The sequence below is a fragment of the Myotis myotis genome, unplaced genomic scaffold, assembly GCF_014108235.1.
Source record: "Myotis myotis isolate mMyoMyo1 unplaced genomic scaffold, mMyoMyo1.p scaffold_m19_p_62, whole genome shotgun sequence".
Lineage (NCBI taxonomy): Eukaryota > Metazoa > Chordata > Mammalia > Chiroptera > Vespertilionidae > Myotis > Myotis myotis.
In genome coordinates this window covers 187,598-215,290 of record NW_023416371.1, presented here as the reverse complement: position 1 = coordinate 215,290, position 27,693 = coordinate 187,598, and the positions used below count along the sequence as shown (strand labels likewise).

Below are 27,693 nucleotides of genomic sequence, written 5' to 3'. Positions count from 1 at the left end.
AGGCCTCACTCTGTGAGAGCTGACACAACAGGCTGACAATGAAGGGATGCGCTCACCAAGGGCTATGCCCATACACACAGTGCAGCGTCCTGTTCCCTGGAAGCAGCTCACCTCACACCGAGGCACCTGATGTTCATAACGAGAGCAAGGAGGTGCCTGAGATGCAACCGGGGGGGTTTGTGCTCTGTATGCTGTATCACGCCCCCAGCCTCAAAGCAAAGCATCTGAGAAGGAATCTCAATAAAAGCCCAATGAAAAGAAGCTCTCCTGGCTAAAATCTCGCTAAGTATACCAATCCTGAGCTCACACACATGCATGTGCACATTCAGTGCTAGTATTTACTGCATGACCTGTGTCAGGGGTGGCACTGGGGCCTCAGGGAACACAGGACACAGAACAGGCAAGACTCCTACTCCTCTCCTGTCAGGGGAGACAACAATGCTAACGTATGCATCGAGTGGTCTTGTATAGGGGTGGGGCTCTAATGGAGGGTGGGTGCCGCGTTAGGAATCCTGGCAGGGCTGTCTTCCTGGGGAGATGACAGAGGAATAGATACTGAGGGAAGAGAGGGGGCACACCATGCCTGGGTCGGGGAAGAGGCCCTCCACTACAAGGAAGTGTGTCGTGTTTAAGGAACAGCAACAGCAATACAGAGAGAGGACTGAGCAATGTTCAAAAGGGAGGAGGCAGGAGAGGAGGACAGCCGTCAGAAAAGCCACAGGAGGAATTTGGGTTTTACTGAGAAAAATTAGCAGAAAATAATGAGACCTGAGTTACATTTTAAAAGGACTGCCTTAGCCGCGGCTGTCTGAACAGACTGACAGGAGGCCATGGCAGAGGCAGGGAGACCAGGCCAAGGGCCCAAGGGGTTTGCAAGATGTCAGTGCCCTGCAGGGTCAGGAATGTACAGCTGAAGGGTAGGTGACACGTGACAGGGGAGGGCCAGTGGAAGGTGAGGGCCAAAGGCCAGAGGCCGCACCAGGATCAAAGAGTAACTGGAGCTGACATATCAGAGAAAGTGAACTGGAGAGAGGCAGTGAGAGCTGAATGATGGATTATTTAAAACTGTGATGATGATGATGATGATGAGGGTACAGGTGCACAGAGTCATAAAATCTTGAATCCCAGCAGAGGTGAGGTGAAGGGCAAGACAGCAGAGGTGATGAGGTGAGGAGATCAGGTTACTTAACACACAGGGAATTCTGGTGGAGACAGGGAATAAGGGCTCAGGGAGGTAAGGGATGAGAGGAGAAACCTGGACAGTGACAAGGGCCAAAGCAAGATGGAGCAGGCGGTCCAGCCTGAACGCCTGAGCTCCGGGGTCAGGGGTTTTAGGGAAGAGGGAAGAATGGTCTGAAGAGGATCAAGAGGAGAAGCTCTTTCACATTCAGGCCCCTAGACTCACAGTGATGAGAGGCAAGACTTGCTTGAGAGGGTTGGGAAGAAGCTGGGGCTGAGAGGACAGGATTTCAGTCAGAAATCTTGCTGACTTGGTGGGGATCCTTCTCTTAAGATGACCAAATCGTCATAAAAGCGTAACTATGCTGTTTAGAAAATAGAAAATGGATTGAACTTCAAGGACTATTTGAATTTTTCCATATCCTCAAAGTTGATTATTCACTGAGCTATAGAAAAAAGCTACTGGAATTCCAACTCGGGGCCTTGATTTTAAGACCATATCCAATAGTTAGTGCGTGGCCATCCCCGAGGAACGCGTTCTTGCAGAGACTTCCTAGGGGGTTTGTGTAATGATACTGAGAGGTGTCCAGCCTCACAGGTCACAGTGGGGGTGGCTGGCCGCAGGACTACAGACACCATGACTTCGCAGCACAGCAGGACTTACTTCACGATGCCGTATCCCAAGCTCATGATGATCACCAGGAGGCGGGCCAGTGTCCTCTTGATCGCAGATATCAACTCCGCAAATATCAGCAAACTTTGGGCTGAGGAGAAGAAATCAGCTCACTCTGTGTACATCTGGAGGCTGGCCACCAATTCTAAACATGTAGCACATACAGCGACCTCTGACCTCAGGTGGATTAGCCACATTTGATCTCCAAGGTACCTAACCCAGCTGGTGTCGGAAACCTCAGTGAAGGGGGTTCACGACCTGCTGGAGGATTCACTCCTATCCATCGGCTCTGCTGGGCACAGCTTTCTTGTACCAGCATGAAACCTGTGTCCCTGCACTTCCCTCCATGGTCAATCTTCCCCTTGTCCCCTAGCCTTTTCTTAGGATGTCTTCCTCATTTATTCATGTGTGGCTACAACAGTAACAGAGATACCATGGTCCCTGCCTCGAGGAGCCTGTACTCTGGTTAGGACACGTCAACAGATGAAACCCAGCCTGGTAAGTGACAGTGATAACACACTCTCCTGGACTGTGAAGAAAGCCAAGCTAATCCACTCGTGGGGAGGTGCATGTGAGCCCAGATAAGTTTCTCAGAGGAAGTGACATCTAAATCAGGATCTGAAGGCGCAGCGAAGTAAACTATCTGGGAGAGAGACAGGAGAAGCAAAAGAATGGCACATCCAAGGGCAGAGAGGAGACAAGAAAAAAAGCTAAATGTGCTCTGGGAAGTGAAATTCAGCCTATCTGCAGCAGAGCATAAGTAAGGAGGGTGCCGAGGAAATAGGCCGGGACAGGAAGAAGCAGTCACAGGGCTGTAGGCCACGTTCTGAGTCTCAACCTGAAGCGAAGGGCAGCTCATAATCGATAATAAATGAGGGAGTAAAAAAGGAACCAGTAAACTACAGCCCTGGGCCAGATCTGCTCCTAGGCCTGTTTTTATAAATAAAGTTTTATTGGAACACAGCCATGCTCTTGTTTGTGGCTGCTTTCATGTAACAAGGGTTGAGCAGCTGCAACAGAGACTGTATGGCCCATAAAGCCTAAAATAGTTACTATACGGCAGAGTAGTTTGGTGACCCTTGAAATAAAATGGATAGCTTTATTCTTTATAAGTACAGGAGTGCTGTACTTAATGGCTTAGACAGGAGCTGGACTGCAGGTGAGGAAATGCTTGGGGCTATTCCCGAAGTCCAGGAAAGAGTGCTGGCAGTGCAGATGGAGAGAATTAGAAAGTATTCAGAAACCAGGTGTGAACCACCTCATTCTTCTTTCAGCTCCTTTCTCCACCTTGTCCACAAGAAATCACAAGAGACCTGTCAAGTACCTTGAAGAGGTACAGATACACGCAGTTTAATACGTTTTCCCACGACCAATCTAGAAGCACAACAGAAGGAAGTCCACCTGATATGACCCATTCTTACTGTTAAAACCCACCTTGGGTCTTAACCATCACTGCTCCCACCCCTTTAAAGTCTCTTCTTCCAGGATCAATGCGAGCAAGACAGCGTTGGTAACAGAATTCCCATCTGGGAAACCACACATCAGCCCCTGCCCAGCCTCCTGGCACTCTCCTCTCCACAGGACTCAACACTGACAGCAGTCTGGGGTCTGTCTCCCAAGCCCTGCTGGTGTCGTCCCAGACAGAGGGCTTGAGGACAGCAGATGGGGCGCAGGCTCTGGCTGCCCTTGCCGCAGTCCACTCCACAGGTAAGAGATGACCACCTGCCTCTTCTAACATTCAGGAACACTTCAATCCCAGCCATCAGCAGCAGCCCCATCCTTCCTTCCTTCCTTCTTTACCAGTAGGTAAGAGACACAAAAATGTCACTGAACTCCTTGTGGACTAATAGCACCTCCCACGTGCCTCCCTGGATGCTGTCCTTTCTTTATTCTCTTGTACGAGTCCTTTTAAACTTTTTACTTGGGGAAATGACAAATATTCCCTAGCAGAGACAGTAAATGAAATCCATGTACAATCACTCAGCTTTAATAATTATCAGCATTACGCCAAATTTGTTTTATCTGTATTCCAACTGTTTTTCTCCCCTAGAGTATTTTAAATGAATAGCAGACAGAAGCACGCCCTTGGACAATCTGAGCCACGCTCATCCCCTGACGCCTCAGCAGCACGTCCCTGAGCGCGGTCAGCCCTTCGGGGCCTCTCCCTTCCCAGGCTCAGCAACCGAATGAACTGTTCCTTGACTTCTCTGGCTTCTTGACATCTACCTACCTTCTAGAAGTCTAGGTATACACTGCGGATGCCCAAGCACACGCCCCTGCTGCTGCACACACAAACTTCACATGGAGACCTCTGCCTGCGAGAAGAGGCAGGACAATGCAAGAAGGCTGCAGGCACCACTGATTTTACTCGCCAGGGGCATATATTCTTGTTTTGTTTTGTTTTTTTAGGAGGAAAAAAGTAGAGGGTGAGAGGGAAACAGAGAAATATGATACAAAACTGACAGCACCCAAAGCTTCCCATCCAGACATTGTGTTTTTAATCCGGTCAAGGTGACTGGCCATAAGGGAACAAGATTTTCTTCTCCCCCGGAGGAAAGGGAGGGAAAGGCAACAAGAAGAAAAATAAAGAATGAAGACGACACACATGCTGACCCAGATCAGAATCACACTCCTGGTCTCCCCACGGCCTCCCTCCTCTTCACCTACCACGTGGCTGTTCTCACAGCTGGGCTCAGACACCGAGGCCCCGTAGATCATACTGTGTTTTTGGGGAAAGTCACAACTTACTTGATAGCCCCGTGCTGTTGATGTTTTGGTATTCAGCATAAAACACTGCTTTTTCAAGCATTCCCAGGAATATGACAGCTGCAATCCAGAACTGAATTCTTAATATATCTTTCCAATAACAAGCAGACCACATCAGCCAGAGCAAGCCACATAAAATGTAGACAATGCACATCACCATGTAAAACTGTAGGGAGAGAAGCAATTGTAATCACCTAAGACTTACTATCATTTGAAAATCAGTATTTCTCATTCAACTCTCAATCCTTTATTTTCCAGTCACTCTGGACAAAGAGGGCATGTCAGGGCACTAGCTACTAAGGGATTACCATCACTGAGCTCTCAGAATTTTTAATTTTCAAATTAGGATACAAAATTCTTTTTTTTTTTTAAATGGTAAAACATACTCACAATCATGAGAGGCCAATCTGATGCAGAGAGATATCCTTTCGGCCCCATCATAGAAAGAGAAACTGGTGAAAGTGAGGGTGGGGATAAAGAAAGTAAACAGTTAAATTAACAGTTTTCTCTTAAGTTTTAAATGTAAGCTCATTCCTCAGAAGACTCCAAAAATACAAAGCAAGCTAACAAATGCTGAATCTTTCCCTAGCACACACAGATATTGGATAGTTGCTAGTTACATAATGTGATCTTTTCAAAATACCTTCACTAGTACACACTCGGTTGTAAAACCTGGGCCAAATCTCGCCTCATGCAGAGAGCAGAGTTGCACTGGCTACAGTCTGGCCCCTGCTGAGTTACCAACCTCCTGAGGACTTTGTCTCCCTTCACTAACTGGGATGAACGACTGACCTCAAGCACCTAGTCTGGGTTGGTGTCTAAGAAGAAACAGAGTGTCCAGAACCGTGCAGAACTCACTGGACTTAGCAACTGCTCCAGTTTCTAACTAGCAGGGCCTCAACCCTGCCTCTAGCACCTGGAAGGAAGGGGAACCGGCAAGGTAGCAGAATGGTAGCAAGGTCCCTGCTCCCTCTATGTGGCATGGCCTGGCCCACATATTACCTCTAGGAGGAGGCCCTGCTTCACATTCCTCCAGATGAGCCCCTCCACCACCCTCCCCAGGGGTCATTAGCTTCCCCCACAAGACACCAGTCTGTGCCTCTCTGCAGTGATACCTGTTCACCCCACTGCTTTCTGCCCCTCCCCTGTACTGGGCGCCTCTCAGAGACAGAGCCTGGCTTCCCCTCTGTGTCCCCAGTGGATGAAGCAGAGCAGAATGACCCTCAGGACCCTCACAGGCTGTTGGCTCCTGTCAGCCCAGCAGCCGCTCTGGAAAACGACAGCAAAAGCAATTGCAGGGTGTGTGAAGGCCTTCATTCCCTTGAAAACTGCTTGCTGTGAGGATGCTCTTTCTCTGGGCACAGAGAACTACGGCTTAATGAGCCACAGAAGGGCTAGCGTGTGGGGGGAAGGGGAGCTCACAGACCCCAGCAGCCACAGCTGCCAGATATGCTACTTCTACTCCTAAGTTATAAACTAATGTTTTAAAAAAACTTTTCAAAGAACAATAATTTTCAAACCTTGACGATGGCCATTTTCAACAAACAGAATATAATTTACTTCAAATACAATTAAGATGTTGCCTGCCCATTTGTTTTTTTTGTTTTTTTTTTTAACATCTGGAACAATGGTTTTCTATCCCACCATTAAGTTTAAAATTTAACTTAATTTAAAATTTCCAACCCATTAAGATAAGTACAAAGTTTTAAGTCCCCCAAATAAACAGATTATTCATTTTTGAGATTAACAGAAATTCATTTTTCAATGTGTTTTAACAGAGAATGTAGATTTGGGTCAATGACAAAAATACAGAATACAGTAATTAGATAATAAACATGCATGCAGTTTAACTGTACCATTCAAATTCCATTTTGCATTGGGTTTTCCCGTTTTAATAGAAACAATAAGGATGTGAAACCCATCTCTATGTGTTCTTGCAACAACATCCTGAAACAGGAAAAAAATATCCTTTATGTTATTTTTTTAAAATTGCTATATACCATGAGACAGAGCCAAACAACTGTTTACCATATTTTAAAATAACTTTTAATAAGTGAAATGGATCATTTTTAAAAAACACAAATAGGTAACACAGAGAAAAGGAATAGTGGGCAGTGGAAGGATCCCCCCTCCCTGCTTTTTAAAAATTGATTTTAGAGAAAGAGAGAGAGAGAGAGAGAGAGAGAGAGATCAATTGGTTGCCTCCAAGCATGGGCCCCAACCAGGGATCAAACTCCCCACCTTTCGGTGTATGGAAGGGTGCTCCAACCCACTGAGCCACACTGGCCAGAACAATCCCCCGTTTTCTACCACCATCCTTCCAGACCCAAAGGGATGGAAGAGGAAAAAGGAGTCATTTCCACTCCTTAATGTTTTCTACTTTTTATATTTCTACAGGTTTCCCTTAATATTACCACTCTATGGTTATTTACTATCACCATCCAAATAGTTTCTCTTCCCTTACTTTATCCAAATGTCACCAATCAGTTTTTCAATGTGTTTTTTAATTAACTGTGGGAGGAAGAAGTCAGATAACATCATGAGAAATGACTCAGATTCCATATACAGGCTAAATTATTTAAATTCTTCAAGGTACTGTTACTAGCAGTACCACTGGAGACTATGACTGCTGCTGTAATGTCTATGACCCCTTCAAAGCCCCACATAACCGGGCCAAACTTCTCACCTTCCTCCTTGCTGACCATTTCCTGTCCTTCCCTTTCACTTCCTCCTCTCCTGAGGCAGTTAGTGCCAAGTGTGTGCCCTGCAGCGTGAATATCTGGCTACTTTTTAAGATGGTGCAAGAAAACAAGAAATGTGAGCAGCCATTAAGCTCTCCTAAATCTGCTCAGTTCCTATACACAACTCCTTCTAACCCTCTTGGCCTCTTGGTCTTCTGACTTTTAGCAATTTCCCAAAAGACCACATTTTCTCTCCCCTCCATCCTACTCATGGTTTCTACCTATTTCTTTGCATCCTTAATGACGATACATACCGGCCCATTACTATGCTGTCTTGGGCATTTGAAAGCAAATTTTATTTTTTAAAGAAAAAGCAAGGCTACATAGAAGTTAAGCTTAAATTATAACTTTAAAGAGATTTTTAACAAACACAGAAGTAAGTCTGTATAAAATTCATATAGATCTATGTACGGAAATATACTGTTTTAAATAAAGGTTCTTTTTCCTTTACCAATTCTAATAACCCTATTTTATATCACTCTCCAAGTGCTCCATCCATCAGCAGATTCTTCCAGTCTTACTCTATAGCTTATGTATATAATTTGATTTAAAGACAAATAAAATGACCTACCATTTGTTCCTCCTGGTTTGAAACATTTCCGATATTTGAAATTAGTTCTTTATTCTGGAAAGGAGAATAAATAATTCCATTTTATATTACTGCACTTCTATGGGGATAAATAATTTTAATAATTAATAAAAAAAGTGTTATAAAAAAAGTAAAAATTTGAAAGCAGAACATCAAAAAACAAATTTCACTGTAGCCCAAACATGAGTGACAAAGTCCAGCTTTGGAAAAATTACTCCCTTACTCAGGATAGTGGCCATGGTAGGGGACAGAACTAGGAACTTAAAAGGAAGCTCCAGGTGCTAATATATTTGTCAAGCCATATACTTCTGATAAGCACACTTTATTGTATGTTTATTACACTTCATAAAATTTTTAAGTAATCCCTTTAAAATTTTTACTAGACATATTTTCATTTCAGAATTCACAGAGCAAAAAATAAGTTAAAATGACCCATAGCCTCAATGTCTCCCAGAGATGATTGAGGGTGACATTTTCGAATCTGATCTTCCACACTGGGAGGGAGCAAGTGCATAGAGAAGGAGAGAGTATTCCCTTGTGTTAAATGCTGACAGACTGTGGTAAGAGGAGCAGACCACTGGATTGAACAATGTGGTCACTGGTAACCTTGACTGGTGGGGTTTTGGTGGGACAATGGAGTGTAGAGAAAAGAGATGAACTGACAGCAGATCATGAAATGACGTTGTTGTAAGGGGGAACAAAGAAACAGAAAATGGGGCCTACATCTTACTAAGTGCTACCACATTCACAAAGAGCCAAGCCCAAAATTTAACAAATCAAGCACCTTAATAAAAATTTTGGTCAAACAGAATTTAGGCTGATACTTGTACGCACTGGGAGTAAAATAAATTCTGTGTTAACATGGCAAGACAAGATACTCACATATAATGAGGGAAACACCTGTAAGTCGCTGTTGCAATCTATGTTTTCATTTTTTGTTGTCCAACATTCAATGTTCTTGAAATAATTACCACAAAAGTCTTCGTCAATACTTTCAGGCTTTTGTGACTGCTCCTACCCAAGGTAAAATTTTGTTATAATTTATTTCCACACTCCTTAACCAAGAAGACAAATAAAATTTAACTAGAGGCCCGATGCATGAAGATTCGTGCAAGAATGGGCCTTCCTTCCCCTGGCTGCCAGCACCGCCTTTACTCCGGTCTGAGCCGCCTTTCCGCCTTCCCATGCTGCCCAGAGGCCTGGAGCGGCTGGGGCGGTGTGGAATGCCTGTGCCGTCGCCATGGCGATGATGCAAGCGTCCCCCCCACCCCCACTGCTTGGCACCTGCGTATGCAAATTAACCCGCCATCTTTGTTGGGTTAATTTGCATACTCACCCCTGACTGGCTGGTGGGTGTTGCAAAGATACTGTCAATTTACATCTTTCTCTTTTATTAGTGTAAATATTTAAATAATACTAAAATATATTCAGTTTGGAACACTTGAAAATATGCAGAACAAAATACAGAATATAATTTTAAGTAAAATTGACGAATCATAATATCTTAGCCATTCCAATGTGCTTGCTCAGAGATACTAATACAGAATACAACCATAATCTTACAGTATGAAGATGATTAAGGTGTTTTGAAATACACAACATTACTTTGTCCTGGGGCTACTTCCATCTTATCCCAAGTGTTAAAGATCTCAGAGAGAGAAAGCAGCATTTAATCAGGAGGAAAGACAAACCAGACACTTAGCAATACAGAGCAAAGGTGCAAACCTGACTGAGTGCAGGGGACACACTCATTTACTCATCAGGACCTAGGGTTCTTCCCTCCTAGATGTAGGAATAAAACCTAATGGCAGCTCCCAGTCATCAAGAAAAGGGTGGGTGGACTTCCACTAGCAAAATATGGGACAATTTGAGCAAAATAATAGGTTATAGCCCATTGAAAGATAGGTAAGATAGGAGAAAAGAGAGTTCATTCTCATAGCAGAATGATAATAAACGTAGACGAACACATGGATCAGAAAATCACCATGTAGCAAACATCAGAGTAATAATCCATTTATTAGGTAAGACTCAAGGATGTGAAAACCAGGATTGATGAAGAAAGAGGATACATCCTATATCATAAAAGCCTAATATGCAAATCAACCAAACGGCAGAACGACCGGTCACTATGATGCGTACTGACCACCAGAGGGCAGACGCTCAATGCAGGAGCTGCCCTCTACTGGTCAGTGTGCTCCCACAGGGGGAGCGCTGCTCAGCCAAAAGCCAGGCTCACAGCTGACGAGTGCAGTGGTGGTAGCGGGAGCCTCTCCCACCTCTGCTGCAGGCAGGCTGTAAGGAGTGAGGGGTCCTGGACTATGAGAGTGCCAGACTGTGAAAGGGATGTCTGACTGCCAGTTTAGGCCCGATCCCTGGGGGAATCGGGTCTAAGCTGGCAGGTGGACATCGCCCAAAGGGTCCCGGACTGCGAGAGGGCGCAGGCCGGGCTGAGCGACCGCCCCCCAGTGCACAAATCTCGTGCACTGGGCCTCTAGTATTTATATAAATAAACATATTATAAAAATACAAGTATTTTTCACAAATTACTGTTAATAACAAAAGGAAAAGTAGTAATCTTACAGTGGAGAAACCTTGCAGGAACTCCCTAATAAAAAATGGGACAAACCAGGATTTTCTGGTATGCCTGCCAAAAAAATAACCTGAATTTAATCATGAGGAAACATCAGTAATAGTCAAATTGAGGGACATTTGGTGAAAATAAATGGCTTGTACATTTCAAATATATTGATGTCACGTCATGGAAGACCAAAAAAACCCCACACACAACTAGCCCTGGCTGGTGTGGCCAAGAGGATAGAACATTGGCCTGATGACTCAAGGGTCCTGGGTTTGATTCCCCTCATGGGCACATGCTGGGTTGTGGGCTCCATCCTCAGGGTGGAGTGTGCAGGAGGCAGCTGATCAATGATTCTCCCATCATTGATGTTTCTCTCTCTCTCTCTCTCTCTCCCCCTCCCTTCCTCTCTGAAATAAATGCAAATATATTTTTTAAAAAAACAAAAATACAAAAAAAAAAACACCACAGCTACAGAAATGCAACACAATCCTAGATTGGCTCCTGTACCAGAAACAAACAAACAAACAAACAAAAAAGCCTGCTAAAAAGGATGTTACTGGGACACTCTCTCTAAAAATCAATGGAAAAAATAACCTCAGTGAAGATTAACAGAAAAACCCACAAAAACAAAACAAAAAAACTAGGAGCCAACAGCACATAGATCTGTAAAGAAACCATGGAGGGCATCATTGAAAGAAACACCTGGATGAGGGCTCAGGGGCTCAGGCTGCAGGGCCAGGGCAGGACAAATCCCGCCTGGCCTCTCTTCCTCTCTCACAGCTCCACCACCTCCCTCCACCCCTGACTTTCCCCCCACCTTTTCCTGATGGTTCCTTCCCTTCCTCACTTCTTTCTGAGATCTGCTCAAATTAAATCTACCTGTAACTCACATAAGTTCTAGGTGCCCTATTATTAATTTTTTAATGAAGTGAAACTTTTATATTACTTTCCTAAATTTATTTTTGTTTACATGTGACCCTACATGTTCGATTTAAAATTTACTAACATTTTCATAAGATACAAGTAAATGAAAAGATCTGTATTCTTCTCAGAAAGCATATGCTTTGATAGAATTAAAGCATGTATTACCTAAGGCCCAAATTTAATCTGTGGCACTTCTAAGACTATAATCTATATTTCTAGCCTCTTCACCTGATGAGCTAATAAATCTTTATACTCATAATTTTCCTTCATAGCTTTACATACATCAAAAATTTGTGTTAATGGGATATCACATAACACCTATTAAAATGGCTATTATAAAAAAGACAAGCCACAAGTGTTGGCAAGGATATGGAGAAAAGGAAACGCCCATGCACTGTTGGTGGGATTTTAAACTGGTACAGCCACTATGGAAAACAGTATGGAGGTTCCTCAAAAAATTAAGGATAGAGCTACAATATGACCCAGCAATTCCTCTTCTGGGTAATTTGACAAAAATATGAAAACACTAATTCATAAAGATATCCTTGTGTTCATCGCACCATTATTCACAATAGCCAAGATATGGAAACAACCTAGTGTCCTTCAATGAATGATTTGATTAAAGAAGATGTGGTATGTATATACAATGAAATACCACTCAGCCATAAAAAAGAGTGAAATATTGCCATGTGTGACAACATGGATGGATCTTGACAGTATTATGCTAAGTGAAATAAGTCAGACAAAAAAACTGTATGTTTTCACTCATATATGGGATAAACCCCAAAAAGTACCAAATAAACTAACAAAATAATCAAAAAGAAACTCATAGACAAACAACAGTATGGTGGTTACCACAGGGGAAAGAGGGTGGGAGGAGCAAATTGGGCAAAGGGGGTCAAATATATGGTAATGGAAGGAGACCAGACTTTGGTGGTAACATGCAATAGAGTACACAGATATCGAGTTATAATGTTGCATACCTAAAAGGTATATAATGTTAATAATATTACCTCAATAAATATAATTTTTTTAAAATTGTGTTTTACTTACATCCAGCTTAGCATATTCATTTTGACAGGTATAATGCTTCAAATACCACTCTATGGTAAACTTCATAGGCTCGTGACATTTGAATGATTTAACTGTTGAAAAAAAGACAAGTCTCATTTTTCAATAATAATATACATACTCCAATGTAAACTTCAGGTTTTAAGAATATAATTTAAAATGGGCTACTTCAATGAAACAATGAGTAAAACATTACTTAATTTCTCCAAAAGTCACTGCAAAATGAAAGAGTAAATTCATTAAATTAAATTATCACAGTTAGTCAAAAGTTGCTATACTACTGTTCATTTCATCTATATGTTAAGTCCGGTGTTAAAATCAACCAAGTGGCCAGACATGTTGACACTGCTTACTTCACTTTAGGTGTTCTCTTCACTGAGTAATTCAAAAAATACTGAGCAAGCACCCCTTGTGTGCCAAGAAGGGACATAATGGAAAATCTAGAACAGTTCCTCTCCTTTACATAGAGGATTGGGGAAACAGCAGATTAACAATTAAACAGGCTCCAGGAGAGTATGAAGACTGGGGTGCTGGCAGGCTTGCTGGAGGAGAAGGCCTGTAATGTGAAGGGGTAGCCAGAGTTAGCCAGGTGAGGAGGAGGATGAGAGAGTACATGCAAATGCTCAGGAAAGGTGAGTGAATGGCATAAGCAGGCCCATCTAAAAACAGTGTGCTATGCTTAGAGTGCAGATTGGGGAAACTGGAGAAAATTCATAAGGGCTCCTATGTTCTGCTAGGGAGTTTTCCTTTATTTTTAAGCTAGTGGCCTGGTGTACAAATTCGTGCACACTGAAAGGAAATTAAAAGAAATATTTTAATATTGCTATTGGCCCTTTCTCTATAGTAGAAGTGTCAGAGGTGAAAATTAATAAAATGTACATGAAAATAATATATAAACTGATTATGAAATAAATAACAACATGCTACAACAACAGACATGACATAAATACAACAAAAGCATGATATAAAAACAACAAAAAGACGATATAAAAACAACAAAAATATAAAAACATTGATACAATGACTGCTAAATTGATTAAACTTATTCTAATATCTCCCTGCATACTACATTAAGAGTAAAAACAATTTCAGAGTGCTTGACTAATTTCCCTTGTGATGAAGTATTTACAACTTTAATGTCACGCGCTCTTCGAACTTGAGAGAAAGAAATATATAACTGACCATGTCCAAAAAAGGGTTCAAGTAGAAATATTCCTAACTGTCTAGAGTTTGACCTTGTGATTTATTAACCCTTTGAGTGCCAACCAATATCCTAGGAACTATGCTAAAATTGCCAAGGCATTTTTGCTGATTTTACAGCAGTTTAGGGAAAAAAATTATGAATCACAAGTAAATGAAGTTACATATTCAAAAACTTAAGAAAACCTTTACTACATTGACATATTTAGCAATATCATCAACACTAATAAAAGCTGACTTAGAACTGGACACCATTTCGAAGCTCTGATAGCGCTCCCAGCACTTTTGGCGAAAGACAGGAGAAGCGCAATTGTGCTCCCCGGCATCCTAGGGGTTAATAGTCATTGCAAATGCTGGCATCACGGGAAACTTTCTTCGAATTAATTTAAATGGGAGGCCAGTGTCAGATGGGGAGAAATCAATTCTTGGAATCAGAACAACCTCTCCTTCTGCAGATCCTGTGAATATTTCAGCCTCAATTATGTCACAATCTTGTGATCATAAATCTAGTACCATTACAAAGACCCCATTTACTATTAAGATTTCTCAGTAGCATGATGATTGCACCTTATTTCAACTTTAATTTATGATACAGCATTCCCAAAGGAGTAACAGTATTAAGAAATTTGATGGGTTGCCAAAACCGGTTTGGCTCAGTGGATAGAGCGTCGGCCTGAGGACTGAAGGGTCCCAGGTTCGATTCCGGTCAAGGGCATGTACCTGGGTTGCAGGCACATCCCCAGTAGAAGATGTGCAGGAGGCAGCTGATCGATGTTTCTCTCTCATCGATGTTTCTGACTCTCTTTCTCTCTCCCTTCCTCTCTGTAAAAAAAAAAAAAAGAAAAAGAAAAGAAATTTGATGGGAAAATTTCCTTTTTAGCATTTGTTGAATCGATGGAATCACCACTCAAATAGGTGTGAAAATCTCCACTGAGTATATCCAAAATTTCTTCAGTTAATTTATGAACATGCTCATTTTTAGGACAAAGAATCGCACATTTAGATATATCCTATATAATAAAAGGCTAATGTGCAAATCGACCAAATGGCACAATGACCAGTCGCTATGACGTGCACTGACCACCAAGGGGTAGACCAGGGGTGGGCAAACTTTTTGACTCGAGGGCCACAATGGGTTCTTTTTTATTTTTTTTTAAAATATATTTTATTGATTTTTCACAGAGAGGGAGAGAGATAGAGAGAGTTAGAAACATCGATGAGAGAGAAACATCAATCAGCTGCCTCTTGCACATCCTGTGCCTGCAACCCAGGTACATGCCCTTGACCGGAATCGAACCCGGGACCTCTCAGTCCGCAGGCTGACGCTCTATCCACTGAGCCAAACCGGTTTCGGCCACAATGGGTTCTTAAACTGGACCGGAGGGCCAGAACAAAAGCATGGATGGAGTGTTTGTGTGAACTAATATAAATTCAAAGTAAACATCATTACATAAAAGGGTACGGTCTTTTTTTTCTTAGTTTTATTCATTTCAAACGGGCCGAATCCGGCCCGCGGGCCATAGTTTGCCCACGGCTGGGGTAGACACTCAACGCAGGAGCTGCCCCCTGGTGGTCAGTGCGCCAGAACCGGGCTCACGGCTGGCAAGCGCAGTGGCGGTGGCAGGAACCTCTTTCGCCTCCACGGCAGCACTAAGGATGTCTGGGGGAGCAGGCCTAAGTCATCAGTCAGACATCCCCCAACGGCTTCTGGACTGCAAGAGGGCGAAGGCCGGGCTTAGGAACCCCCTTTGACTACACGAATTTCATGCACCAGGCCTCTAGTTTTAATATTACCTACAGATACATTATTTCCAAAGGTAGCTTTCTTTCAGCTTCAGAGACACGTTGTGCCAATAATTGTTCTTCAGATACATTCTGTTGATGACTCCGGCTTCTTTAGGCTTCAGAGATACATTGTGGCAATAGTTGGTCTTCAGGCATATACTATTGATGATTTCGGCTTCAGAATGTCAACAAAAACGTGACATCATTACCGGCGCCCACAGCCACTAGGTCACATTTTGTGCCATGGGGTCTCGGCAGCGTTGGCTGTGATTTGGTGGAGTGTTGCTCTGGGGTGGTGACAGGGCCTGTGTCCCACTTGGGAGAAGCTGAGTGTTGCTTTGTGGGCGCCAGGTCCGTAGTGCCATTTGTTGTTAAATGACTTGTCGCTAGGGAGAGGAAGCTGGGTGTTGCCACGTGATGTCATTACCTGGTGCCCACAGCCACCATTTCTGGGCTGTGCTGTGCTGTGGACTGCATTTTGCACCATGGGGTCTTGGCAGCATCAGCTGCGATTTGGTGGGCTGTCGCTCTGGGGTAGTGGCGGGGCCTGTGTCCCAGTTGGGGGAAGCCAAGTGTTGCTTTGTGAGCGCCAGGTCCACGGTGTCGTTTCTCTGTGCACATCACAGCAGCTCCTGCGTTGAGCGTCTGCCCCCTGGTAGTCAGTGCATGTCATAGCGACCGGTCAGAGAGTTGGACACTTAGCCTATTAGCCTTTTATATATATATAGTTTCCAGAAGGAAGATAACAATACTACACAGACGGAAAAGAATTAAGTCTAGAATAAGACAAAGCTCTTTTTTGTCACAACATGGCAGCATATCACCAGAGAGAGGGCAAAGAAGCCACAGTGTCTTTTATGACCTAGCATCATAAGTGACATGCCATTACTTCTGCCATATTCTACTGGTCAGATCAACATTGATATAATGCAAGGATTACACAGGTCATGAATACCAGGAGGCAGGTACCACTGTGAACCTCATGAAGGCAACCAAAGGAAACCCAAACTGATACAGAAACTGACTTCCAGAGGCTCAGGTTGGTAGAATTTCTGGGGCAGAGCACCCAAGAGTTGGGAGCTACTCAGAGAAGGAGAAAAGAACTCTGCACAAATATCCCCTTGAGGATCTAGCCGCATACCAGTTGCCCATGCACAGGGAGAAGTCCCACAATTCTGAGTTTACATAGGGCTTGCACTATTTGAGTTTCCACGAGCCAGAGTTCATAGGCCTCATTCAATACGCCAAGCACCAGGGAGAGACATAGAAGGGTCACACCTGAGAAGTGGTGCTAAGTCAGCCCTGAAGTAAAGGCTACTCCAGACCCATCCTGAAAGAATTAAAAATAAAATTGGAAAGGATAGAACTGACCCAAAAGAAACTTAACTCTCTGCCAGAACAAAGTTGTTCAAGAAATACATCACACCACTCAAGAATGCAAAATTCACAACATCCAGCATCCAAACAAAACCACTAGATATAAAAAGCAGGACAATTCAACTCATATCCATGGTATGAATCAGTCCATATGACAAAGATGATGTAAATGACAAAAATGACAGAATTAGCAGATAAAAATGTAAAAAACAGCTACTATAAATATGTTCCACATGCTCAAATATATAAAGAAAAACATGAAAATACCGATAAGAGAAATAAGGTGTTTTTAAAAAGAACCAAACTTCTAGAGATTGAATACAATATCCAAAATAAAAAGTTCATTGTATGAGATTAACGGCAGATTCGGTACTGCAGAAGAAAAAGATCACTGAAATTGAAGACAAAACAACAGAAATATCCAAAATGAAGCATAGAAAGAAAAAAATGTAGCAGGGCCTCAGTGACCTGTGGGACAGTATCAACAGTCTAACATTTGTAAATGGGACCAGGAGGGGAGGAGAGAGATGGGGATAGAGCTTCTAAGTTCACGATCGAAGGTCTGTGTTTCAGTGTGGATACTCAGCTGTTCCAGCATCATTTGTTGAAAAGACTATCCTTTCTCTAATGAATTATCTTTACACCTTTGTTGAAAATCCATGGACTTTATGCATGTGGGTTTATTTTTGGGCCTCTAGTCCGATTCCTTGTTCTATCCTTATGCCAGTACCACACTGTTATGATCACTGTAGCTTTATGTAAGTTTTGAAATCGAATAGTAAAATCCCTTCAACTTTGCTCTTTTTCAAAATTGTTTTAGCTATTCTAGGCCCTTTGTATTTACATATAAATTTTAGAAACAGTCGATTTCTACATAAAAGTCAACTTTGATTCTGATTAGAATTAATTGAATTTATAGATCAATCTGGGAAGAACTGACAGTATGTTAGGTATAGATTTTTCATAAATGTCTTTTATCAGATTGAGGAAGTTTTTCTAGTTTTCTGAGAGTTTTTAATCATGAATGGGTACTGAGTTTTTTCTAATGCTCTTCTGAATATATTGAGATAATTATATGGTGTATTTCTTTCATTCTGTTAATTTGGTGAATAACATTGAGAGATTTTCAACAGTGACTTCATGACTACATCTTGAATAAAGCAACACAAGTGGTCACCTGAGGGAAGTCAGACATCTGATCCACCAAACTGCATGGCCACATATTAAAGGTACCAATTCTTAGCTTGCAGGCACTAAAATCTGGCTCTGTGAGAACACAGACTCAGTCTCATCTCACACCTTCACCACACCACCAATGTAGATGTATGAACTAGAACAGCGGTCGCCAATCAGTGGTCCACGGACCACTGGTGGTCTGTGAGGTCTGAAAGGTTAGCGACCGCTGAACTAGAATGTTCAGTAACTCACTTAAAATGGTAACTGAATAGTAACTGAAAATGGATGGATAATAATCAACTAATTATCTCCCTTCAGCATGCCTTCCTGGATGCCCAATGGTGATGAGAAAGCGTCCTGATGAGCATGGCACCAGAGCAGGAGGCTCAGGTGGATGCTACATCCACACCTGCCAGCCACATGTCACAGCTGTAGTCAGAGTTCACCAAGACCTCTCTCCATTGATACCATTGGACACTGTCAGGTTTTTTGCCTGACTAAACCCTCATTTTCTTATGCTTTTGCTCCTAACTCCTCCTGCTGCTCATTCCTTCTTTAGATGTCTTGACTGGTGTCTGTCTACTCTTAGGCTGATCTCTGACATTACATATTGTCTTTTTTATAAATAAAATTCTGTGTTTCACTGGTCCATGTAACTCCCCCCCCCCCCACGTAATTTCTTATTTGTCTAGACATTGAGACATGAATTCATTAAAGCAATCAGATGCCAAAATTTTTTCCTCACCCACCCTTGCACTTCAATTTCCTCTTACAAGCTCTTATCACCACTGATGATCTGATATCACCAGGCTGCTTTGAACCACCTCTGCTTTATAGCTGATGGCTGGCCCGGTTCCCTCAGGAAAGACCCACGTATGGCCCTTACCCAACAAATGATCAGAGCATGGGGTGACAGAGCATGGGGTCCTGGCTTTGGATCCTCAGGAAGCCAATTTGTGTTACCCAACAAAAAAATACTCCCTATCTCAAAACTTAACCCTGGCAAAAAACTTACCCAGTCAAGTTACTGGAAACACCAAGAGTAGTTGGACCACAGTAAATATGATCCAATGTAAACCCATTAAAGATATTGAAAACCTCAAGATCTATGACCTGGTCATCCTTGCACAGCAGTATTTACATGGACAACATAGTCCCTAACAGATATTTTCATTTTCATAAGCCTTAAAATATTAGTTAAAATGTTAGTGTCTTGTAATTTTTATTTATACTATGATCATATGTATACTTAGAAAATTGAGGGACATAAAAGTTTTTATCACAATCATGACATTTCATATATTCATAAAAGCAATTTATCTAGTTTTAAAAGCTAAGAGCTAGAGTCAAATTTACAGAAGTCAAATACCTTTTGCTAAAGCCTAATTTATTAGACTTTAATTATAGTTTTTAAAGAATGATTATATTACATTTTCTGAAACAGAAAAAGCCATTCTTGAAAATAAGCAAGACTTGACAGAAACAAAAGAAACCCTTAATATGTTAGAACCACTGAAAATCATTTTCCTGTTTTATAAAATATAATACCATGTTACATTAGCTTACATTCAATTAATGTATTAGTTTATAACATGTTACTCGTTTATGATACGTTGTTATGGTAGTATTACATTAGTTTATAAGACTTACCAGAAAACTTGATGTCAGTGGAATTAAACATAATTTTCCTAAATATCAAAGGTCCTGATTTCTAAAATGAAAAATATAGAAAAACCATGTTAAATTATACTCTACTATTTAAGAGTATAGCTTTACCCTGTAAAACATACAGCTCTAATCCTTGCTGTCCTCCCTCTGACCAGAGTGATTATCTTTTAAAACCATAACTCTAATCACATCACTCATTTGCTTAAACCCTTTCCTATGTATTGCCTCCCTGTAGTTGTTATGAGGCTCCAGACTGTCCCTGCCACCAGCATCCTAGCCAGGGGCCAGCAATACCTAGGAGGTGAGGGCTGCTGCACTGCACCATATGCTGCCCCAACACAGGACCTGCCTGCACACCTGCAGTTGGTACTCTGTGAATGTGCTTCTGATAAAACAACCAGCCCTCTCTCTACATTGTGATGGTTCACCACTGCGCGCATACCAGTTCTCACTGCAGCTCACAGGACCCTCCATCCTCAAGGCCACCTGCTTCTCTAGAACCTTTCTTTCAGCTCTGCCACAGCATGGTACTCCTCCTTGCCCTCATGATACTCCTGCCACCCGAAAACTTACTTAGAAGCCTTTATCCCTGTTACTTTGTCTTCTCCTCATCGATTCCTTCTTACCCTTTAAAGCCAAGTTCAAAAGTCCCTTCCTCGCGAAGTTTTCCATCATATCCCAAACCAGGCCAGACCCTCCCTTATGGGGTCTCTGGAACCTATTCTTCTTCACAGCCTTTCCCACAATTAAAACAAAATAATGTATTAATTAGTTATTATATGTTTACTATGAACCAAGAATAAAAATGCTGTGTGAAGGGACTGTGTTAAAGAACAAGTAGTTAGGAATGAAAGGAAAGCAGATAGGGCAGGCAGCTCAATCTGAAAACCCTTCCCCCCTCCCCAACATAGTGTCAACAACAATAACTATAAATAATAGACCCCCCAGGCCGGATCAGCAATAAAACCCACAGCCCAGATCCTCCTCTGAGCGCCAGATCCACATACCCAACTGCCTAAAGGTCATGTCTACCGGGATGTCCCATGCACATTCCACACCAACATTCCCTAAATCAGACACATTCCTCTCTGCTCCTCACCAATTCTTCCTGCTCTGTCCACTTTGGTTGTAGGTGATGCCATCCAGTCACCCAAGCCACGGCTCCTTCCAGTCACCTCCTCTCCCCTCCATCACCTACCCCCCAAAACATGCCTACTTTATCTCATAAACACTCCCCAAACTTAGCTCTTGCTCTCCATTCCTCCTACCACTGCCCTAATTCAGGCCTTCAACGTTTTCTGCCCACATCTCTGCAATAACTTAATGGTACCTCTGCCTCCAGATCTGAGCCTAGAATTCATCCTTAGATACTAGCCACAGTGATTAGCATTTATGTCTAAAATCCTTCAATGGCTCTCCCTTATTCACACCCAAAAGTTGCTACTAGTGGCCTGGGGGTATAATCCAACTTATAAATGGGGTTTGTTTAGCCCACTAAGTTTTAAACCAAATGACATAATAAAAATATGGATTCTGACTTTTAAAAAAGCAAACCTGGCAATTCTGTGCCTAGACTATCCACCAGCAGAGCCGAATGGCAACTGCCCTCTTCACAAAGGGCACGTAACCGGTAGTCCACTGCACCCTCCACCACCCCCTCTAGTCCGGAACCCAGCTCACTTCACTCACTGATATGACTTGCCCCAGACCCCACACGTCCTGAGTTTAGACCCTGGCATCAGGCCCAAGGCCAAGCTCAGACAGAAGGCTTATGGTGGCCTGAGTCCCCTGTAACACTCCTGACAGAACCACTCAGCAGAAACACTACAGATTTCCTTCTCTGCTGCTGCTCTACTCCCTCCTTCTTCACCAAGGTAACACCCACTCATCTTTTAAGACCCAGCCAGCCATGGACTCCAGAAAGTGGGGTTGGGGGCCTCCTCAGAGCTCCAGTAATATCCCAAGAATGCTGCCAGTAGGTAATTGCTGTCCTTACTGCCTACGCTTCTTGAGAGAAGGGGCTGTTGTCTGAAATTCACCTTTGCAACGGCAATGGCCAGTGCAGTGCGTGGCACACAGTAGGTGCTCAAACTATTTGCTGACCTTTACAATCAAAACAACCGTCTCTTGGTGGGTTTGTAGTACAAATGAAAGAAAGCCCACTCTCCTGATCTGAAGGACAAGTCCTGACAACTTGAAATGGGGACCAAAAAATCAGCCCATTCTTTGCAAAGAAGGGCTTTCTGGACTTCTCCTGGCCTGTGTCATCAAGGACAACAAACTATATGGGACCCAAGGAAAAAGCCTTTGGAGTCTCCACATCCAAAGTACACGTGGCAAAGATCTTTAGAGATACGGTCAGGTCATATAACCACCTGTACGCAGCTGATTCACTTCCAATATCGTTTACTTGCAGCCATTCTCAACCTGTGGGTCGCAACCCCTTTGGGGGTCGAACGACCCTTTCACAGGGGTCGCTGAAGACCATCGGAAAACACATATATAATTACATATTGTATTTGTGACTAATCACTATGCTTTAATTATGTTCAATTTGTAACCATGAAAATACATCCTGCATATCAGATATTTACATTACGATTCATAACGGTAGCAAAATTACTGTTATGAAGTAGCAACGAAAATAATTTTATGGTTGGGTCACCACAACAGGAGGAAGTGTATTAAAGGGTCGCGGCCTTAGGAAGGTTGAGAGCCACTGGTTTACTTAGTTTGTGACGCTGCCCCTTCGCTACAGAAGCCCCGAGTGTGGTCCTCTGAGTTTTGCTTCTTACCGATCCGAGAAAGTCAATACAAGGGATGTGCCGCACATACGGGGGCACCAACCACAAGGGTCCAGGAAGAAACGGTTGCCCTGGGTCGTAAAGGTCCAGAAAAATAGCGCCTTCCGTGCCTCGGTCAGCTTTTATGTTACAGGCAGCACAGCCTCTGGTACTGCCTTCTTTTTCTGGTTGAGAACATCAAAACAGCAGCTTTGCCTTTAGAACTTGGGCCTCATCCCCTGGTGTGGAAAATACTCAAGTCAATCTGCACGGGACGAGTCATCTCATCTGGAGGTAACGACTCTCCTCCCTTCCCCGGCCCTATTTCCCAAAATGCTACCCCGGCACTTCCCCGTGCCCATCCCGCCACATCACGTCCTCTGTCTGCGGGTCGCAAGCGCTCAGACGGCCGGACTGTGGCCCGCAGACCGGCAGCACAAAGGCTCCATCTCCCCATTTAACGCTGCCAGGGCTGCGCGAGTCCGGGCCGAGAAGGAAGGAAGGTGGGCGGCCCCTGCGCGGCCCCCTCCCCTTTACAGAAAAAGCGGAAGTGGCGCACGTTCCCCTTCTCCCGGAACTGAGCCGGGATACTCCGTGGTGCAGCCCGGGGACCGTGGGGTCGCCGCGGCAGGGCGCGGTCGGCGAACCAGGCCTGTCGGGGCCCCAGGGCAGCTGACCCCGCGCGGGCGGACCCGTCGTCCCCACTCCCCGACCGGCTGCTGGGGATGCCAGGCTAAGAGGCGCCACTTACTTCGCTGACCGTCGCTGTCCAGCGCCCGGGCTCAGGGACGGCGCGCACGGCCGCGGGGGCCCAGCACAGCAGGCAGAGCGCGGCGCGCAGCAGCAGAGGCCCGGCCGGCGGGCGGCGCGCGGCAGCCATCTTGACACGGAAGCCACCTGGGTCCGGGACGCCCGCTGGGCGGCCGCTCCGCCCGGAGGCGACGTTGCTCCGACCGGGAAGCGGGACCCGAGGAGGAGCAGGAGCCTGGGAAGCGGCGCGGGCGGGGAAGAGGCAGCGTGGGGCGGGGCCAGGTTGGGGCGGGGCTGGAGGAAGAACGGGAGCGTGGGAAGCGGGGTGGGCGGGGAGAGGCAGCGTGGGGGCGGGGCCAGGTTGGGGCGTGGCCGGGAGGAGGGCGGGAGCGGCGGGGCCGGAGGAGGAAAACTCAGGTCCCAGGCTCGGTCTTGCTGTGGTAAGATTCCCAGTGGGTGTACGGGGCGGAGTCCCAAGTTCAAGGTCTGCTGTGGATGTCTCAGTTTCTAGAGTCCTCTGCACGTGCCCCGACCCTGACCCTCTCAGCTTAGGGGAAACAGATGGTCTGTAAATTCATAAAAAGTACTTTGAGGTCAGGGTCAGTTGAACCCAAGGCATTGTGCTGTGTACAGAATAGTTAATTTCCAGAACATATAAAGTTGCTGGGCTTGGGTACTTTGCCCAGCATTTTGGCTGTCTCGCCGTCAAAGGGAACTACTTTTAAACAATTCTTATTGGTCAGGCTGGTGTGGCTCAGTGATTGAACATCAACCTATGAACCAGTAGGTCAAGATTGGGTTCCAGTCAAGGGCACATGCTCTGGTTGTGGGCTTGATCCCCAGTAGAGGGTGTGCAGGAGGCAGCCAATCAATGATTCTCATCATAGAGGTTTCTGTCTATCCTCCCTTCCTCTCTGAAATCGATAAAAGTAAATATTTTTTAAAAATTATTATTGAATGTAGATACGTCAAGAGGAAGAATACAACTCGATTAACATAGTCATTAAGGTAACCTAGGATTGATTTATAGTCAAGAGCTCCCAGCTGCCTTATCAGTCACCCCAACTACTTTTAGCTCGTAATTATTGAGGTTCTAGTCTGTACTTGAGATTGCACATGCATCCTCCTTTCCCAGCAAGCAGTGCGATCATTTCTATGTGGGTGGGAATAATGGTGTCAGAGGTTTAGAGGGTAGGTGATGTGGGAAGAGAGAACATGAAGTGACATTAGAAACCAACAGAAGTTAAAGGTGAGTTAGCTGTGGGAAGCCAGGGGTAGGTTTAAAGATGTTTTAATTAAGAACAGCCTGTGCCAAGGCCGTGGGGGAATTGAAAGACTTTCTAGATGATTAGATTTTGGTGTGAGATGGACATGGGAAAGACAATATTTAAACAACCAGAATATACAGGTCCTCCTAAGCCATGTCAGGAAGATAGTGCTTTGGTCTAAGAACATCAGACAGGCAGTCATGGTTGTTAAGCAAGGAAGAGGATGTGTCCAGAAAGGCCATTAAGGTGTGCAATGGAATGACTAGTTAAGAATACTGTAATTTTTTTTTATGACCAGTTAATAAGTTATAGTATCCTCAGAAGTAGCCATGAGGATCGATTAGCCTGATGATTGATTAGATATTGGGGCTTAGGAAGGAGGGGGGTTGAGCCTGCTATCAAGGTTTCTGGCTGGCACAAGAGAACTGTGGAACACCCGAAGGAGGAGAGAATGTGAACAAGTTAGGTTCAAGCTCCCCCGGGGATGTCCATATAGCGGATATGAGTCTGATGTCAGGAAAAGCATTTGGGATTCTGTGGTCATCCTCATGCGGATAGAATTTGAAGAGGTTGAGACTGCCCAGGGAGACCAGAACAGTGGGAGGAAAGGAGCAGTGGAGGCAGAATCCTGAGGAATTAAGGGTCATGAAAGGGTCATCAGAACAATTGGGACTCAACCCTGGCTGTGCTGGAAAGTCACTGAAGAGCTACACACAAGACCCAGTCACCATTCTGGAAAGATGGTGGAAGTGGAGATGGTGCAGTTATTAGTCTACCTGGATTTTCCTCATAAGGAAGTATAACCCAAAACGCACAGTCAGTATACACAACACAATCAGGACAAAGTGTCCCCATAAAACTCCAAATACACGTAGGTGCTATCATCATCTGGACGGGAGGAAGCAGGGGAAACCATGGGATATCAGATGGACCTGAGACAGGAAAATCCCAAATCTCCAGCAGGTACTCACTGCCAATCCAAGAACAGAGCCAGAGCAGACAGGGAGCTCCCTCGAATCTGATTTGCAAGTGAGGGCAAAGGTTTGCAAGGTCCTGCAGGACTCTGGGTCTTGTACATTGAATCTAACAAACGGACGCTTTCATCCCAAACAATGCTCCACAAAGAAGACAAACGGTTGAAAGCAGAATTCAAATTCAGCAGGACAGGGACAATATGGGAAAAAGAAAGAGAAGGTCCAGATAAAAGTGGGTGAGATGAACAGAGCCAAGAGATCTGAGCAAGTTCAAGGCCATTTTCTTAAAGTAGTTCATGAAAACAAGAGGGAGCTGTAGAGCATGAAGCTAGAAATTGTATTCCGTTCAGTACTTCCTAAAAGTTCAGGAAAATTAATTTCACATAAGATAAGCAATAGTGAAGTTATATGTGTGTGTGTGTGTGTGTGTGTGTGTGTGTGTGTGTACAGTTATTACAAGATAAAAGAGAATATGGAGCACAATGCATTCCTTCAGAGAATGAAAGCATGCCAGAAAGAGGTGCCCACAAAAGAGCTGAAATTGCAACCTACTGTCTCAGAGTGAGTGAAAAGAAATTAGCAAAATGATAGGATACAAGTTTTCCAATGCAGGGGGAGAGGTGATCGAATTCAGGAAAAAATTAGGAATAAAAAAATATTTCAGAAGTAAAGACTAAACTAGAAGAATACAAGGGTGAATAAAAATAAAATTAAAAATAGAAGGTAAAAGATAAATGTTAAAATCGAAAATAAATGAAGGTGATATAAGGATTCATGAAGACATTTCAGATGTAGAAGGTAGATAAAACAAAGCCAACATTCATAAAATAGAAGACCCTGAATTAAGCAATGCAACAGAACAAATACTAAAAAGTATAATTCAAGAAAACTTTCTTGAAATAAAAAATGATCTACATAATGGAAGGTATATGGAGAGGGAGTGGAAATTGACCCTAAATGACCAACAAAATAAAACATATTCAAGTGGAAACTATGAGACTTTTTGAAAGAAAAGATCCTTTGTGCATTCAGGTCAAAAAAATAGTTTTTCTAAGAAAAAAATCAGATTGTGATAAAAATTTTTGATAATAATGCTTTGTACCAGAAGACAATGACATAATACCCTTAAGACACACTATGAAAGCAAATGAGCTCTAAGAGTTTTTAAAAATTCATCCATAAGCCATGTACAAAAATGTTGCTAATAGTATTATTTGTATTAGCCCCAAACTGGCAACAACCTAAATGTCGATCAGCAGTAGAATAGATAAATTATTCATCCAACTGAATACAATGATGAGAATAAATGAACAACAGCTCTACACAATCACATGATTGAATCTCACAAAACACATTGGGCTGAAGAAGCCAGACACCAAAGGATATATATGATAATGGTTATGGGTCCATTTACTTACAAAAAGTTCAAAAACAGGCAAAACCAATCTACGGTGTTAGAAGCCAGAATTGCATCCAGTGAGTTGGATTCTGCAGGGCCTCTCCCAGTTTCAACCATTGTTTTCATATTGGCCTGCTCTGTACTTTCCAATGAGTACTGCTGGGGTCTTTGGGGTTCTGTAATTCAGATCTTTCAAATGCCCTGGAGGGGGCGGTGTTACTGACTGAAGGGCGATGAGAAAGATTCTCCAGGGGCCAGCAATGTGTATTTTTTTTTTTCTTGATCTGAGTGCTGGTCACAATAGTTCAGTGTACCAATCTGTGCACTTAGGTGTGCACTTATCTAAATGAAAGGTAAACCCGGGAATCCATGCCCAGAAAAGAGATGAGAAGTAATCGATGATCTTAGCAAGGTCACCACTGAGCCATGCTGGCCAGGCTCCTTTGTATTTCTTTGATGTCTGTTGTTACTTTTCTTTCATTTCTGATTTTTATTTATTTAAGTTATCTCTCTTTTTTTCTTGATGAGTCCGGTGAAAGGTTTATTTGAGATTTTTCTTGTTTCTTTAGGTAGGCCTGTAATGCTAGGAATTTCCTTCTTAGGACTGCTTTTGCTGTGTCCCATAGATTTGGGGTTGTGTTCTCATTTTCATTCATTTTAAGGTATCGTTTGATTTCTTCCTTGGTCTCATTGTTAACCCATTCATTGTTTAGTAACGTTATTTAGCCTCCAGGTCTTTATGTGTTTTTCAGTTTTTTTCTTGTAATTGATTTCTAGTTTCATATCATTATG

The 27,693-nt window shown here is 43.4% G+C and overlaps 1 protein-coding gene across 3 annotated transcripts in view; it reads right to left on the bottom strand.

Annotated features, from left to right (window-relative positions):
* TMEM87B (transmembrane protein 87B) overlaps positions 1-23,538 on the bottom strand; it is a 50,709-nt gene extending 27,171 nt beyond the window's left edge. For 2 of the 3 annotated variants that reach the window (XM_036315848.1, XM_036315849.1), the window contains exons 1-9: positions 23,262-23,537; positions 19,710-19,770; positions 12,504-12,595; positions 8,831-8,962; positions 7,931-7,984; positions 6,475-6,565; positions 5,009-5,070; positions 4,601-4,784; positions 1,844-1,943 (exon numbers count right to left, since the gene is read on the bottom strand). In XM_036315848.1, coding sequence (XP_036171741.1) covers positions 1,844-1,943; positions 4,601-4,784; positions 5,009-5,070; positions 6,475-6,565; positions 7,931-7,984; positions 8,831-8,962; positions 12,504-12,595; positions 19,710-19,770; positions 23,262-23,390 — 905 coding nt within the window. In that variant the 5' untranslated portion in view covers positions 23,391-23,537. Of the gene's footprint in view, positions 1-1,843; positions 1,944-4,600; positions 4,785-5,008; positions 5,071-6,474; positions 6,566-7,930; positions 7,985-8,830; positions 8,963-12,503; positions 12,596-19,709; positions 19,771-23,261 lie in introns of all 3 variants that reach the window. The other variant, XM_036315850.1, reaches the window with a different exon arrangement.
* Positions 23,539-27,693: the final 4,155 nt, after the last annotated feature.